We start from the raw sequence: 17,734 nt of genomic DNA on the forward strand, positions 1-17,734 counted from the left end.
GCCAATCCGATGCCTCCCTGATGGTATTGCATGATGGATAAGTATCTGCCTGTACTTCTCAGCATTGAGGAGACCATTAATTCTGACCAAATCCCCAACTCCATTTGCAGAAATGCAGCCCCAAACTTGCAAGGAACCTCCACCATGCTTCACTGTTGCCTGCAGACACTCATTCGTGTACCGCTCTCCAGCCCTTCGGCGAACAAACTGCCTTCTGCTACAGCCAAATTTTGACTCATCAGTCCAGAGCACCTGCTACCATTTTTCTGCACCCCAGTTCCTGTGTTTTCGTGCATAGTTGAGTCGCTTGGCCTTGTTTCCACGTCGGAGGTATGGCTTTTTGGCCGCAAGTCTTCCATGAAGGCCACTTCTGACCAGACTTCTCCGGACAGTAGATGGGTGTACCAAGGTCCCACTGTTTTCTGCCAATTCTGAGCTGATGGCACTGCTGGACATCTTCCGATTGCGAAGGGAAGTAAGCATGATGTGTCTTTCATCTGCTGCAGTAAGTTTCCTTGGCCAACCACTGCGTCTACGGTCCTCAACGTTGCCCGTTTCTTTGTGCTTCTTCAAAAGAGCTTGGACAGCACGTCTGGAAACCCGTCTGCCTTGAAATATCTGCCTGGGAGAGACCTTGCTGATGCAGTATAACTACCTTGTGTCTTGTTGCTGTGCTCAGTCTTGCCATGGTGTATGACTTTTGACAGTAAACTGTCTTCAGCAACCTCACCTTGTTAGCTGAGTTTGGCTGTTCCTCACCCAGTTTTATTCCTCCTACACAGCTGTTTCTGTTTCAGTTAATGATTGTGTTTCAACCTACATATTGAATTGATGATCATTAGCACCTGTTTGGTATAATTGTTTAATCATACACCTGACTATATACCTACAAAATCCCTGACTTTGTGCAAGTGTACCTAGAAGAATTGATGCTGTTTTGAAGGCAAAGGGTGGTCACACCAAATATGGATTTGATTTAGATTTTTCTTCTGTTCACTCACTTTGCATTTAGTTAATTGATAAATATAATCTATTAACATGTCTATTTTTGAAAGCATTCTTACTTTACAGCATTTTTTCACACCTGCCTAAAACTTTTGCACAGTACTGTATATATATATATATATATATATATATATATATATATATATATATAATGTGTATATATACAGTGCCTATAGAAAGTCTACACCCCCTTGAACTTTTTTCACATTTTGTTGTGTCAGTGCCTCAGAGTTTCATGCATTTAAATGAGGATTTTTTCCACATATCTACACACCATACTCCACACTGTTAAGGGAAAAAAAGTTTTTATTGAGAAAAGAGTATATATTAAAACTACAAAACAGAAAGATCATAATTGGATAAGTCTCCACCCCCCCTGAGTTAATACTTGGTGGAAGCACCTTTGGCAGCAATTACAGCTGTGAGTCTGTTGGGATAGGTCTCTACCAACTTTGCACACCTAGATTTGGCAATATTTGACCATTCTTCTTTACAAAACTGTTCAAGCTCTGTCAAGTTCCTTGGGGAGCGTTGATGGACAGCAATCTTCAAGTAATGCCACAAATTTTCGATTGAATTTAGATCGGGGCTCTGACTGGGCCACTCAAGGACATTTACCTTTTTGTTCCTTAGCCACTCGTGTAGATTTGGCCGTGTGCTTTGGGTCGTTGTCATGCTGAAAGGTGAATTTCCGTCCCAGTTTCAGCTTTCTTGCAGAGGGCAGCAGGTTTTCCTCAAAGACTTCTCTGTACTTTGCTCCATTCATTTTCCCTTCTATCCTGGCAAGTGCCCCAGTCCCTGCCGATGAGAAACATCCCCATAACATGATGCTGCCACCACCATGCTTCACAGTAGGGATGGTGTTCTTTGGGTGATGCTCTGTGTTGGGTTTGTGCCAAACATAATGCTTTGAATTTAGGCCCAAAAGTTCCATTTTAGTTTCGTCAGACCACAAAACTTTTTGCCACATGGCTACAGAATCTCCTGAGTGTTTTTTCATACTTCAAAATGGGATTCAAGGTGGTCTTTCTTGAGTATAATGTGGAGTGCTTGGGATATTGTTGTCACATGCACACTTTGACCAGTCTTGGCCATAAAAGTCTGTAGCTCTTGCAAAGTTGCCATTGACCTCTTGGTAGCCTCTCTGATCAGTCTCCTTAAGGCAACAAAAGGTGAACATTTTGAAAGGGGGTGTAGACTTTCTATAGGCACTGTGTGTGTATATATATAATTTATTTATTACACACACACACATACAGTCACCTCCAAAATGATTGGCACCCCTGATAAAGATGAGCAAAAAAGACTGTAAAAAAATAAATACCAGTACTGAGCTATATTGCATTTTTCCAACATGTGGAATATATTTGACTTTAAATGATTCAATGGAATCAACCAAAATTACACATTTCTCAAATTATAAGTTTATTTCCCCAAAAAAATTTAGTCTGAGCCCCGAAAATTTACGGTAAGACTGCTTTTTTTTTTTTCTTGTAAATATACCTTATGAAATACCTTGAATGCCCATTGATTATAAGTACGATAGTAAGTACGTGTTTAGAAGCTTAGTAGTCAGTATTAATAATTGATTTAAATTGGTGTGAAGTGGTGGACATGGTGTTCGAAGTTGGTGTAGGTACTGTAGGACTGCAGAACAGGTTAACAGTGCTATATTAAACTTAATTTATTTAAATTGGTGTGAAGTGATGGACATGGTGTTTGAAGTTGGTGTAGGTACTGTAGGACTGCAGAACAGGTTAACAGTGCTATATTAAACTTAATTTATTTGTCCGCCTTATGTTGGGGGAAAAAAAGCATTCCTGAGTGGTTTTGAGGTCTGTTTTGTGCTATAAATTATTATACAGTGCAAGTTCTCAAAAAGACACAGGAGAATGAATCTGGCTTACAACTTTTATTTGTGTCCGTCAGTCTGACTATTTTTCAAACTCAACACAATGAATGATACTTAGTATTCAGACTCACTAGTAACAGAGTAAAAACAAAATAATAATGCAAGTCCTAATTCTCTCTCTCTCTCAATTTTCAATTTCAATTGCTTTATTTTTTGCATGACGGATTTTTTACAAGTATTGCCAAAGCAATGATGGGTAAATTCCATCTTTAGAATGAACATTTAAAACATATGTAAATACAACAAAAACAACACAGTACTTCAAACGCATCAATTTTCGGGGCTCAGATCGGAGGGAAGAATGGCCGTTAAACCAGCCAAGCATTGTCTCCTCGAATGACATTGAAATGATTGAAATGCAACTAAATCCTGTATTTTTGACCTTGGTGATACTGCAACAGGACTGTCACAGCCTTGTTTACCTGTGTATCCAATAACTGTCTTTGGTAAGCAAAACCATTCATTTTCATCAGAATATTAAAATACGTTTTCATATTTATAGTACAGTAAGCAGGCATATGCGGTTTTCTGCTTTCCTTGCAGACACTTTTTCAGAAGTTCAAAAGACCCTGCTTTCACTGAAAATGGAGCGAAGGACTGGAACATTCAAATTTCAGAAAACATTCATAATCTGGCAACACAGTGTTCTGAAAGGTGGCATTTGTTCAAACAGTCAAAGGAAGTATGTTCTGACTGTAGTGTCACAGTTATCAAATTCTCACAAAACGATGGTGTGTGAAAACAGGCAGTATGCTATGAAAATATTTTGCCACAAGTTCTGTAAAATCAGATTCAGATCAAGCAGTTTATATAGATAACAGCAATTCGAATAAATGTAGAAATGTTCCAGGCAAGGGAATGAGCAAATAAGGAATCAGGGTTTTCGTCGGCTGCCTCCTGCAGCGGTATGGGGGGCTCAGATCGGCGGGAAGAATTGACTAGAGTTGATTTTGATATCCCAGCTGCCCTAGCATTCTGGCGGTTGCACAGTAGGAAAACAAGAAACATGTTTTAGACCTGCTTTGCGGGCTTGCGGGGAAAAAGTCTATCTTCTTTTCTCACAAATATATTTTGTGTTGGTCAGAACAATTTCTTGTGAGGGTTTGGGCAATTTATTTTGGGGAGGCTTAGCCTCCCCCAAGCCTCTTATACGTGCCGCCTATGTGTGGGGTGTTATTGTTGGTGTGTATGTATTGGTGCACAGGGTATAATGTGGGCTATGTAACACGAGTGATTTAAAATGTATATGTGTATTTAGGCATGGGGATTGAACAATCACTTCACATGCAGATAAAATGTATATTACTATGTGGGCACAGGGATTGCACAGATTACTGCTGGGATTCAAGTGAATGATTAATTAGCAATTGAATCCCGGTACAGCTGTATATATAGAAGATGCATGAATCACTCACTCTGGGTTGGAGTGTTCGGGGTGAAAGAACCAGAGAGAGAAGGAGTAAGATCTAAAAACAAAAGCCATTGCTACTCATGCTGACATAGCTCCGCACCATACTTGTGTGTTTAGTATTCGCTGTGTTTTGTCTGTCTGTTTTGGCCATCGTGCCTTTTGTTTTGTTCAGTGTTTTGTCTTTTGTTTAAACCTTTTATTTATAATAAAACCACCCAACAGTGCATTCTTTCATTCACCAGTCTCATTCATTCACCAGTCCTGTCTGTGTCCGGCGTTTCTGGCTTGACGTCACTACACGAGCCAGCCTGTTACACCAAGTCAGTAGCTTGTGCTAAAGAATGTCCTCAGTTTTGTCACACTTGGATAAGCACTTCTGAAGATATATGTAGAACTTTAACCCTTTGCGGTCCATTGTCGGACCTGGTCCGACATTGCAATTATTCCTATCAGGTCCATTGTCGGACCCTGTCAGACATCATTATAGAAACGCAAAAAACGGGTTTTAGTCGTTTTTTCTCCGGAAAAAGTTGAGAAAACCATTCAATGGCCGAGTGGAAACGACAGGAGCCGAGACAAGTCGAAAAAAAAAAAATAAATAATAAAAATAAAAGGCGTATCTCATGAATAGTCATACATGGCCCTGGTATCAGATAACGGGGCGGTCGTAAGTAAACAAGCTGGCTGCCTGTGAATCAGCGCACAGAGAACACGGACATTTGAAGAGCTTTTTTGAGATGTTATAGTAATAAAATAATGACTTGGATCGCATTATTGAGGAGTTTGGTGATAAAACGAGTGATCAGGAGATGATTGATCGGTATGTACGACTATTATTATTATTATTATTTATTTCTTACATAGGTGAAAGCTATAGTGAATGAAAGGGGCGGGGCTGGAGATGCCTAGTGAGTGCTTTGTTGATATGCAGGGCCATTTAAACCCGTTTGACTGTGAAAAAAAATACTTTTAAACAGCGTGTCTAAAATTAACTGCGCGTGTGAAAATAAATTAGACCTGGCGTGCCTGACGCGCATTTAATAAATGGACCGCAAAGGGCTAAAGTGTGATGGACCAATGTAGGCCTCTATGCCTCTTACCTATAATCACTGTTGACAGGCAATTGCATCCCCAGCAGTGGTTGATTAAATAAAAACAAAGCAAAGTAAACGACCCTTTGCGGTGTCACATTGCTTTTACCTCTGGTCATATTAATGGTACAGGCCACTTTCCAGCAGTGTCTTTAAGATGCTGCTATCTTCTACGATTCTCTGGTGAATATGTTTTTCACACATCCATTTTTACTTCATGTGTACAAACCTTTCGATCATGTGACACTACTAGTCCCGGAGCTGCTTTGTTTTGGTTTGGTTTGTGAAATCTGTATATAATAGGAAAACACTTTCAAATGTGAAATACACACTATTTCCTCTTGAACTGGTCAAGGCTTCACGCAACCAAGAAGGTGTTTATTTCCAGGACTACAGTATAGATGTACAGCTATGGCCAAAAGGTTTGCATCACCCAATAGAATGAACTAATTTTGCTTCATAAAGTCAATTGAAACTTGCTGAATAATGTCACATTAACAAGTGGAATTACATACTGCCTTGTAGTTTTCCATATACTTAATGAAAAACTGACAAATTGAAAAATTGGACATTTTGTAATTAACATGAAATAATGTACTACTATTATGGCTTCTGGTAGACTTTTGCAATATCATTTTGTAGTTTATTTTATTTCATGATGTTAAATAAACTCTCAATTATGTTCAGACAAATAAAAAACAAAACATGTCTAAATCTAAAATTCTAGGTGATGCACAGCTTTTGGCCAGAGCTGTATAACATCTGTGAACAGCTTTTTCAAACCAGTCATCTTGTCTATATGATGTTAGGTAAAAACAGTATTTGAAAGAAATTGCACCTCATCGCAAAAGTCTTTATTTAAATATTTATTCTTAAAACTATTAAAACCCCAAACCAAAAGTAGCTTTCATCTTTAAACAAATTTACAAGACTAACAACTGTCTACAAGGTACACATGCTTTACAGTCCATCTGGTGATGCAGCACAATGGAATTCCTTTAGAAAGATTCAGATCAATGCTATTTACATACTATTTTTGGTTTGTTTTTTACAGAATTATAAAAAAATATTTTATTTTACCCAAACATTATTGCTTAAAAAAAAAAAATCTGGCAACTTATAGCTAGGGAAAAAAAAGAAGTTCTTATTTAAATAATAATAAAAAAGCAGATACAATTCAACAGGTACAATGAGAATTACAATACAATATGAGTTCATTACATTTCTTTAGTATAGTTTCGGCACCATTGGATGTACTGTTGGCATTTCTCATCCATCTGTCCATCAGCAATTACAATGTCTTTACCTCAAACACTGTGATGGCAACTTCAGGTAATAAACTGATCTCAGAAACAGCAAGTTTACTTTAAAGACTTGGCGACGATTTAAAAAATAATACTAATACTAAAAAAAAACAACAAAAAAAAAGCCACACAAGCTTTGTGCCAGAGCAATGATACCGGACATCAACCCTTGATTTCTATATATTCCTGTGTTTGAATTGAAGTTTGTCCAGCAAATCAGAAACCTTTAGACTATAAGAGGATATGAAGAATTCTCAAACTAGATATACAAACACCTGACCAGAAAAGTACAAGTTTCCATTTTAACAGTACCCCAGAATATTGAAGATACAAAACGTCACTAATGTGTGAAAATCTGTTGTAAAGGACTTCAGACAACTACAGTTAAAAGACTCCCCTGTCTGGAATGCACATCATGGGTTCAAAAATTAACTGGCCTTGGTATGGGTTTAAAACACAATCTACCCAAGTCATATTCTGTACGATTAACATCTGAAGCTAGTAACTTACATTCAACCTACTTTAACTGATCCTTCTTTGAAAGTGACTCAGAAGTTTGAATTAAACTAATGTATAAAACAAGATTACTTCTGTGCAGCAGGATTAATGCTTACAGCACACAACAATTTTGAAAGAAGGTACAAATCAGACGGAGAGCCCATTTTAGCAGTAAAGTGTAGAGAAATTAAACTTACAGAACTCCAATTCTTGAACACTCTGTGCTTTTTGAATCCCTGCTGCTTTGTGACTGAATATGACTTTAGATCTCAGGTATGCTCAGCAGCAGCATGTTTGTTTTAAACTCTCAATACACTACACATCTTGTTTAAAGAGTAGTGCATCATTGTTGGAATATGAGCAACCGTAAAAACATCTGTAGATTTGCAGTACTATCTTTATGAACTGTATTCAATAAAATACAATGAACGCATTCCATCTGCCTCCCCTTTTCTCGATTACATAATAACGCTACTTTAAAACGAGCACAAAATATAGTTTAACCAGTACTTAAATGTGCTTATATTTCTACCCTTATACTATTTACAAATATACATGGATTTGTCCTTTTCTGGCCATGTAAGACATCTCACCATTCCAGCTGCAGCAAATCATGAGTGCTGTATTTAAACCCACATGTGTTGGAAGTGTGATATGCAAAGATCAGTATGAAGGTTTGATGACATACAGTACTACATCTCACACATTAAAAGAGCATCTTCTAGGAAAACCTGTAAAACAAAGGAACATACAAATAAAAAGATAAAGATGGGTGGATACATGAGAATCAAAGGCAGATGTAAACATGTCAAAGTAGGCTAGTTAATAATCCATCTCTTATTTTGCATAGCCATTGTTTATCTGCAGTAAACAAAACCCTTCAAATAGTTTGAATGGAAAATGGTTTCTGTAATAATGATAGCACCCCATTTATTCTGAATCTCAGAGTGAATCTCACCCGGCAGGGAACAACACAATTACTGAGAAAGATGAAGGACTTACTTCTGAAACTTCTCCATGATCCTCTTTACCATTTTGTCTGTAATGCCAGGGCAGGTTTCTTCAGCCATTTGAATGCTCTTTTCAAGTCCCTCAATCACGTCTGTTTTGGTTGCATTATCCCTACTTTGTTGTTTGAGCTTTGAAAGAAAAAGTAAATGTAAAAGTAGCGATTTATTTACTACATACTGAATTCTCTTCACATAATAGAAGTGCAATGGCTTTTCTATGATGCCTTACCTCAGTAAACAGCGGAGCAATAATTGTGGTTAAACTTGTCGATTTTTTCAAAGTGTCTGGATCCTGGAGAGTAAAAAAAAAAAAAAGACAAAAATGAGATTCTTCACTCAGCTGAGGAAATTGAGTGTGTTTTCTGGCATTCTTACAAATCAAATCAAATTTTATTTATAAAGCGCCTTTCATGGCAAGCCATCCCAAGGAGCTTTTAACACAAAAAAGGACATTCGGAAGTACATTTAGTACAATAAAAACAATATAAACAATAAAAACAGCAAGAGAAAACAACATTTTAAAATGAAAGCAAATAAGAGCAACAGATGAGGAACTCAAACCAAATAGATAGGAATAGAAATATATAAAAATAAATATTATAAAGATATAAAAGCCCTATTATAAAAGTGTGTTTTTAATTTATTTTTAAAATGGCCATGTAGGTGTGTCTCTCCCTGTGCATGGTAGAGCATTCCAGAGTTCAGGTGCTCTGTGACTGAATGCTCTACTACCTGACCTGTGCTTTAAAATCCTTGGGACAGATAGCAGCCCTGCATCTTGGGATCGGAGTGGCCGGCCAGGGGCATACGGGACTAAAAGATCCTTCAAATAGGCCGGAGCCAAACCGTTTAGGGCTTTGTAGGCGATAAGAAGGACCTTAAAGTCAATCCTGGACAGCACCAGGAGTCAGTGGAAGGTACAAGCACTCTAACTGCTCAATTCATCCTTACGAACACTAACTGCTCAATTCATCCTTACAAGCACTAACTGCTCAATTCATCCTTACGAACACTAACTGCTCAATTCATCCTTACAAGCACTAACTGCTCAATTCATCCTTACGAACACTAACTGCTCAATTCATCCTTACGAACACTAACTGCTCAATTCATCCTTACGAACACTAACTGCTCAATTCATCCTTACGAACACTAACTGCTCAATTCATCCTTACGAACACTAACCGCTCAATTCATCCTTACAAGCACTAACCGCTCAATTCATCCTTACAAGCACTAACCGCTCAATTCATCCTTATAAGCACTAACCGCTCAATTCATCCTTACAAGCACTAACCGCTCAATTCATCCTTATAAGCACTAACCGCTCAATTCATCCTTACAAGCACTAACTGCTCAATTCATCCTTACGAACACTAACCGCTCAATTCATCCTTACAAGCACTAACCGCTCAATTCATCCTTACAAGCACTAACTGCTCAATTAATTCCTGGGGGGCAGTCTTACCAACACTGCGATTAACAAGGATGCTTTTTGTATCCAATGAGTATCATGCCTCCTATCCTATATATGTGAGAGAACAAAAAAGCTCTCCCAGCCAGGATACAAATAAGGTCCCTGTGACGGGGGACTGCCCCGTCTTTATGATCATGGTTGGGACTGGCAGGGAGGGGGTTAAAATTCCTCCCTGCCAGGAAAACATGTGAGAATGTGGCTGGAGCCCTAATTGACTAATTAGCAATTATTGATTAATTGGGCTCCAGCCACAGGGGACAAAAGCCAGGGGAGAGGCCCTGGTTAGGGGAAGGAGAGTTCTGGAAGGAGAAGAAGAGTGTTTTTGTTTGTGCTGTGTTTTCAGTTTGTTTTTCTGTTCCAGTGAAGGCAACGCCCAGCCTGGAAACCTTTATTTTTGTACGTTTTGCTTTTTGCTTTGTGTTTATTTTATGTTTAAACCTTTTTGTTTGGCCCTTGTGCTGGTTTATTTTGTATTTTTGTTTATTAAAAACTTTATTTTTGAACTTTATACTGTCTCCGAGTCTCAAACCTCGGTCAATCCTGTCACAGTTGGTGTCAGAAACGGGATAGCGCCACCTGGAGGCTCAGAGCAGTAATTTTTTTTTTTTTTTCTTGAATTTTGGGAGTTTTTTTTTTTTCTTTTTGGAAAATGGGGAAGAGCAGACAGCGGCAAAGGCAGGAGATGCAGCAGCCGAAGAAATGTAGGCTGCTGCAACAACAGCCACCCCAGCTGGAGGACCCAGCCAGTCTTTTCCCCTGGTGCTCATGGTGCGGGATGCTGGATCATCGGTGGAGGTCCTGTCCAGATGGGCCACCAGCTGACTGGTGTGGGCGCTGTGAGGTGGATGGCCACAACTGGGCAGGATGCCCCCACAATCGGGACCAGGAGCAGCTGCAAACCCCGTCCTCGGCAGCCACCCCACCACTTCCAACATCACCGCCTTCACCACTATCCTAGGAAATATGGGACTGGTTGATGCACCCTGAGGCGGACCTCTTCCACGACCTCCCTATAGTTATCAACACGCTGTGGCGTCGAGATGGGGGGAGGTGGAAAAAGTGGGAGGAACAGCATCACCCAGCGTCCTTCGCAGAGCTGGCACCTGATGGTCGTTAATTACCTGGCGATAGATATGGGAGATGCCCCAGTTATTCCAATAAAGAAGGTCGAGCTGTCGTCCCGAGAGCCAGAGAGGGGTGAGCCGTCGTCCCGAGAGCCAGAGAGGGGTGAGCCGTCGTCCCGAGAGCCAGAGAGGGGTGAGCCGTCGTCCCGAGAGCCAGAGAGGGGTGAGCCGCCGTCCCGAGAGCCAGAAGGGGAGGAGCCGCCGTCCCGAGAGCCAGAAGGGGAGGAGCTGTCGTCCCGAGAGCCAGAAGGGGAGGAGCCGCCGTCCCGAGAGCCAGAAGGGGAGGAGCCTGAACGTCCACAGCCCGAGAGGGAGGAGCCCGAGAGGGAGGAGCCCGAACGTCCACAGCCCGAGAGGGAGGAGCCCGAACGTCCACAGCCCGAGAGGGAGGAGCCCGAACGTCCACAGCCCGAGAGGGAGGAGCCCGAACGTCCACAGCCCGAGAGGGAGGAGCCCGAACGTCCACAGCCCGAGGGGGAGGAGCCCGAGCGGGAGGAGTCGGTGCGTCCACGGCCCGAGCGGGAGGAGTCGGTGCGTCCACGGCCCGAGAAGGGGAAGCCCACAGGCCTAGGGCTGAAGGGACCTGTAGGGGAAGAATACAGGCTGTTCCCGCCTCCGCCAGCAGAGGGAGACGAGCTGCCGTTCCCGCCTCCACCAGCAGAGGGAGACGAGCTGCCGTTCCCGCCTCCGCCAGCAGAGGGAGACGAGCTGCCGTTCCCGCCTCCGCCAGCAGAGGGAGACGAGCTGCCGTTCCCCGCCTCCGCCAGCAGAGGGAGACGAGCTGCCGTTCCCGCCTCCGCCAGCAGAGGGAGACGAGTTGCTGTTGTTCCCGCCTCCGCCAGCAGAGGGAGCCGGGCCGCCGTTCCCGCCTCCGCCACCAGAGGGAGCCGGGCTGCCGTTCCCGCCTCCGCCACCAGAGGGAGCCGGGACGCCGTTCCCGCCTCCGCCACCAGAGGGAGCCGGGACGCCGTTCCCGCCTCCGCCACCAGAGGGAGCCGGGCCGCCGTTCCCGCCTCCGCCACCAGAGGGAGCCGGGCCGCCGTTCCCGCCTCCGCCACCAGAGGGAGCCGGGCCGCCGTTCCCGTCTCCGCCACCAGAGGGATCCGGGCCGCCGTTCCCGTCTCCGCCTCCCGAGGGTCCGCTGCTGCTGCCGTCGCCTCCCGAGGGTCCGCTGCTGCTGCCGTCGCCTCCCGAGGGTCCGCTGCTTCTGCCGTCGCCTCCCGAGGGTCCGCTGCTGCTGCCGTCACCTCCCAAGGGTCCGCTGCTGCTGCCGTCGCCTCCCGAGGGTCCGCTGCTGCTGCCGTCGCCTCCCGAGGGTCCGCTGCTGCTGCCGTCGCTTGGGGGCTTCGGGAATCCTGCTTCGCCAGGGGTTGCCAGGGATCCTGCTTCGCCTGGGGTCGCTACAGTATGGCCGGAGCCCCACGGAGGGGAGTTGCTGGCCATGAAGAGGGGGAGGGAGGTCAGGAGACCAGCTCCCCCAGCGGCACTTTCGTGGCAAGATAGTGTGTGGCCGGAGTCCCGGAAGAGGGAGCTGTTGGCCACGAAGAATTGGGTGGTGCTGGACGTCCCACCATGGCCACCCCCATGGACACTGTGCTTCCCCCTCTTCCGGGACTGAGACTGAGGGGGGAGGTGGCCATTTAGGCCATGTTGTGCTTGGCACAAGGGGGGGGGGTATGTGACGGGGGACTGCCCCGTCTTTATGATCATGGTTGGGACTGGCAGGGAGGGGGTTAAAATTCCTCCCTGCCAGGAAAACATGTGAGAATGTGGCTGGAGCCCTAATTGACTAATTAGCAATTATTGATTAATTGGGCTCCAGCCACAGGGGATAAAAGCCAGGGGAGAGGCCCTGGTTAGGGGAAGGAGAGTTCTGGAAGGAGAAGAAGAGTGTTTTGTTTGTGCTGTGTTTTCAGTTTGTTTTTCTGTTCCAGTGAAGGCAACGCCCAGCCTGGAAACCTTTATTTTTGTACGTTTTGCTTTTTGCTTTGTGTTTATTTTATGTTTAAACCTTTTTGTTTGGCCCTTGTGCTGGTTTATTTTGTATTTTTGTTTATTAAAAACTTTATTTTTGAACTTTATACTGTCTCTGAGTCTCAAACCTCGGTCAATCCTGTCACAGTCCCCTTGAAACCTTTCTTTAGATTATGAATACAAATAGAATTGCAGCCTCTCATGACAGCCTCATTTTTATTGAAGACTTGTTGAAGATGCAGTTCTAACAGGGCCCACCTGATGTCTGTATCCAGCCACTTAATTATTTCTATACCTAACTTACTTCACGACAAAGCCAATGACGACGAGCCCACTAACCCTAATGCGTTGTATATCTCATTGTAATCACACCCCACAGTAATCACTCTGGAAAGCCCTTCTATATTCAGTACGTACTGATAAACAACGCTAAGTGCTGAATCTGTGAAAATAATTCACTGTTGTTTCGAGACCTAAATATCATTGCAAATGATCATTTTCCGAGACGCACGTAATGGGCTGGAAGCTTGTGAGAACAGTGGTGAAAGCCAGGAACGAAATGCAAACACTGAGTTTAAATCTAGCGTCTGTGTAATTGATGTAGGTTTACCAGGTGATGATGAAATTGCTTTTGTTCCTGAAAAGAAAATAAATGTAGTTCTTGCTGTAAAGAGAAATGAAAAACGACATCTCCCAGAATGCCATAGATATCCAAGAATATGGATTGACTGGCAATCGGTTAAACTAATACACCTGTTCATAATTTAACAAGCCAGGCAGGTATAAAAGAACAGGCTTCAAAGACTAGCTGTGTGTGGGAAGGTGATGAGCTGTGTATAGATGTGAAAAAAAAAAAAAAAAAAATATATATATATATATATATATATATATATATATATATATATATATATATATATATAGTGGCTCTCAAAAGTATTCACCTCCCTTGGACTTTTCCACATTTTATTGTGTTACAACATGGAATCAAAATGGATTGAATTAGGAGTTTTTGCCACTGATCAACACAAAAAGAGTCCATAATGTCAAAGAGAAAAATATAATTTACAAATTGTTCTAAATTAATTACAAATATAAAACAGAAAATAATTGATTGCATAAGTATTGACCCCCTTGAGTCAATATTTGGTAGAGGCACCTTTGGCAGCAATTACAGCCATGAGTCTATTTGGATAAGTCTCTACCAGCTTTGCACATCTGGACACTGCAAATTTTGCCCATTCTTCTTTGCAGAATTGCTCAAGCTCCGTCAAGTTGGATGGGGACCTTTGGTTAATAGCAATTTTCAACTCTTTCCACATATTCTCAATTGGATTGAGGTCCGGGCTTTGACTGGGCCACTCCAGGACATTGACCTTTTTGTTTTTAAGCCACTTCAGTGTGGTTTTGGCTGTATGTTTGGAGTCATTGTCCTGCTGGAAGATGAATCTTCTCCCAAGTCCCAGGTCTCTTGCAGACTTCAGCAGGTTTTCCTCCAGGATTTCTCTGTACTTTGCTGCATCCATTTTGCCCTCTATCTTCACACGCTTTCCAGGTCCTGACGCAGAGAAGCATCCCCATAGCATGATGCTACCACCACCATGCTTCATGGTAGGGATGGTGTTCTCAGGATGATGTGCGGTGTTAGGCATGTGCCAAACATAGCGCTTAGTGTTGAGGCCAAAAAGCTCTATTTTGGTCTCATCAGACCATAGAATCTTCTTCCACTTGGTCTCAGAGTCTCCCACATGCCTTCTGGCAAACTCTAGCCGAGATCTGATGTGAGTTTTTTTCAACAATGACTTTCTTTTTGCCACTCTCCCATAAAGGCCAGTTTTGTGAAGCATCCGGGCTATTGTTGCCGCATGCACAGTGTCTCCCAGCTCAGCCATGGAAGACTGTAACTCCGTTAGAGTTGCCATAGGCCTCTTGGTGGCCTCCCTGTCTAGTGCCCTTTTCGCCCGGATACTCAGTTTTTGAGGACGGCCTGTTCTAGACAGATTCACAGTTGTGCCATATTCTCTCAATTTCTTAATAATGGACTTTACTGTGCTCCGGGGGATATTCAATGCCTTGGAAATGTTCTTATATCCTACCCCTGATTGGTGCTTTTGAAGAACCTTATTCCGGATTTGCTTTGAATGTTCCTTCGTCTTCATGATGTAGTTTTTGTTAGGAAATGTACTAACCAACTGTGGGACCTCCCAGTTACAGGTGTATTTCACCTAAAATCATGTGAAACACCTTAATTGCACACAGGTGGACTCCATTCAACTAATTATGTGACTTCTAAAGACAATTGGTTGCACCAGAGCTTTTTTAGGTGTGTCATAGCAAAAGGGGTGAATACTTATGCAATCAATTATTTTCTGTTTTATATTTGTAATTAATTTAGAACAATTTGTAGATTTTATTTTTCACTTTGACATTATGGACTTTTTTTGTGTTGATGAGTGGCAAAAACTCCTAATTCAATTTTGATTCCATGTTGTAACACAATAAAATGTGGAAAAGTCCAAGGGGGTGAATACTTTTGAGAGCCACTGTGTATATATATATATATATATATATAATATATATAAATAATCTGATATATTTAAAGTCAGTAAACTAGCGTCTGACTAAAGTTAGGGTCTCTTCAGTTTAGTTAGAGTTTGGATTTCTTTTTGTTTTGTATTTTGTTAAAGAAGCCGTGTTCCCACTGGAAAAGGGGCATACAGGGATCGTCCTGTTTAAACATCCTTTATTGTCACGTGTGCCTTAGCCACCAAAGACATGTTAGGAACCTAGAACTGTGTTCATAGTTATACTGTTAATAAAGAAGCTTTTTCACAATATGTAATTATGAAGAAGAAAAAAAATGATATTGTTAATGTATGCTTGTATTGCTATACTTTTAGAAAACAATATGAAATGCTAAATTGAAATCGCATGCCCTTTTCTAAGTGTTGCATTTGAAATGTGTAATACTAATTAACTAAATGTTGAAGTGATTGTTGCATAATAAAATGGTATTTGCTTTTCTGTTGAATAGTTCTGACTCACTGTTTCGTTAACAAATCCAGTTTTCTGTGGATTCGTAGCACTAACCACTCAGCCACTTTTAGTTAGAAGACTTAATCAATCAAAATATCAAAGGGTGACGTCACAGAAATGTTTGCACTGTGGTAAACGGTCTACAAAGAACACGTTTAGATGGGCAATGCAGTAAGATATCTCCCTCAAAAGACGACAATTGAAAATGCATCACATTTTAAATTGGCTTACTGTTCCATTTTGCATCTTTTTTGATTCTGGTTTCTTTCTGATTGTAGGAAAGGACCATTCAGTTCTTGAACTATCGTTCTCTTTGTTGTTTGATTCCCTGTAAAATATAATACAAGACATTTGTACTGAACATTGAAGACATAAAAAAAGAAGAAAATTTTGAATTTTTGAACTTTGAATTTTAGGAAAGGTAGCAAGCAAGCAAGATATTCCTCTTTGTCTTGCTACCCATTCCCATATTAACAAAACAAAGAACAGATGGATGTGCGTCTAAGATAGACATTTAACAGCCTGTTATTAGAGTGTAGCTGCAAATGCATATAGTTGTTGGTTTGAGTGCCTTTAAAAGAGGCCACTGCATTTCACTCCACAGTACTTACGAATCAGACTCATCTGAGCTGGAGTCCTCATCACTGTGACCCTCCGCCTTCCACCTCTTAAACCTGTCAATCAGCTCCGTCAGATAGGACGTCTTCTTGAAATTTTTAGCAATGAATTTGTGCTTCAGGAGTTCTTTTGCTGTTGGCCTCTGAAAACACAACACAGAAAACAAGCTATCATTTCTGCAAACAAAGCTTCCCCTGGGGCGCACTGTGGTGTTACTGTTATTTCAATGTTAAAATAAATATGCCTTTTCTGTCATTCTGACTAAGTACATTTTTCACTTGCTTTGTTTAACGAATGTTGAAAATCAAATACTGAAATCAATTTATAATTTAAATACATGACCATGTTTTCCAAACTACAAATCTAATAATTAATTTACTAAGTTCAATACTAAAACTGATCCGGTTTCACATCTTCCTTAAGCAGTTTAAAACCAACACCTAACCTGCAAACTATTACACTATGTAACACAATTTTTGTTCCTGGGTAGTAAGTGTTATTTCCTAATTGCTTATGCCTCAAAAGTATAGAAAATGGCTATTATTCCCCACAAACTTTGCTTTTGTGACCAGGACAGTGATATTTTGAAATGTACCTATTTCCAATGAGAAAACTGGCAAATTTGTGTCTTTTCGTTCACATCAGAAAAAAACAACATATGAATCCAAATTAACATGTATTTATACTAAAGTAATACAAAAATGACTACAAAAGATTTAGAAGCGAGTAGTTTTTCGAGATTTACGATTATACTGTAAATCACTTTCACGAATCGCCTCCAAATGTAGTATCCCATCATGTTCTCGTTATACTGTCCTTGGTAGCGGCGTCCAGTATATCCTGGTGGAAGCGCTCGCCTTGCTCCTCCGAGTACGCTCCCATGTTCTCCTTGAATTTATCAAGATGAGCATCAAGGATATGGACTTTGAGGGACATCCTACAGCCCATTGTGCCGTAGTTCTTCACCAGAGACTCAACCAGCTCCACGTAGTTTTCGGCCTTGTGATTGCCCAGGAAGCCCCGAACCACTGCGACAAAGCTGTTCCAAGCCGATTTCTCCTTACTAGTGAGCTTCTTGGGGAATTCATTGCACTCCAGGATCTTCTTTATCTGTGGTCCGATGAAGACACCGGCTTTGACCTTTGCCTCAGACAGCTTAGGGAAGAAGTCTTGAAGGTACTTGAAGGCTGCCGACTCCTTATCTAGAGCTCTGACAAACTGTTTCATAAGGCCCAATTTGATGTGCAGTGGTGGTATCAGCCCCTTCCGGGGGTCCA

General features: G+C 41.9%; 1 protein-coding gene across 2 annotated transcripts in view; it reads right to left on the reverse strand.

Annotated features, from left to right (window-relative positions):
• Nucleotides 1-6,257: 6,257 nt before the first annotated feature.
• LOC117430523 (serine/threonine-protein kinase 26-like) overlaps nucleotides 6,258-17,734 on the reverse strand; it is a 67,372-nt gene continuing 55,895 nt past the window's right edge. Inside the window, exons 7-11 of one of the 2 annotated variants that reach the window (XM_034050609.3) lie at nucleotides 16,451-16,599; nucleotides 16,071-16,167; nucleotides 8,461-8,523; nucleotides 8,224-8,360; nucleotides 6,258-7,952 (exon numbers count right to left, since the gene is read on the reverse strand). In XM_034050609.3, coding sequence (XP_033906500.1) covers nucleotides 7,943-7,952; nucleotides 8,224-8,360; nucleotides 8,461-8,523; nucleotides 16,071-16,167; nucleotides 16,451-16,599 — 456 coding nt within the window. In that variant the 3' untranslated portion in view covers nucleotides 6,258-7,942. Of the gene's footprint in view, nucleotides 7,953-8,219; nucleotides 8,361-8,460; nucleotides 8,524-16,070; nucleotides 16,168-16,450; nucleotides 16,600-17,734 lie in introns of those variants that run through there. The other variant, XM_034050610.3, reaches the window with a different exon arrangement.

The sequence above is a fragment of the Acipenser ruthenus genome, chromosome 26 (genome assembly GCF_902713425.1).
Source record: "Acipenser ruthenus chromosome 26, fAciRut3.2 maternal haplotype, whole genome shotgun sequence".
In the NCBI taxonomy this organism is placed as follows: domain Eukaryota; kingdom Metazoa; phylum Chordata; class Actinopteri; order Acipenseriformes; family Acipenseridae; genus Acipenser; species Acipenser ruthenus.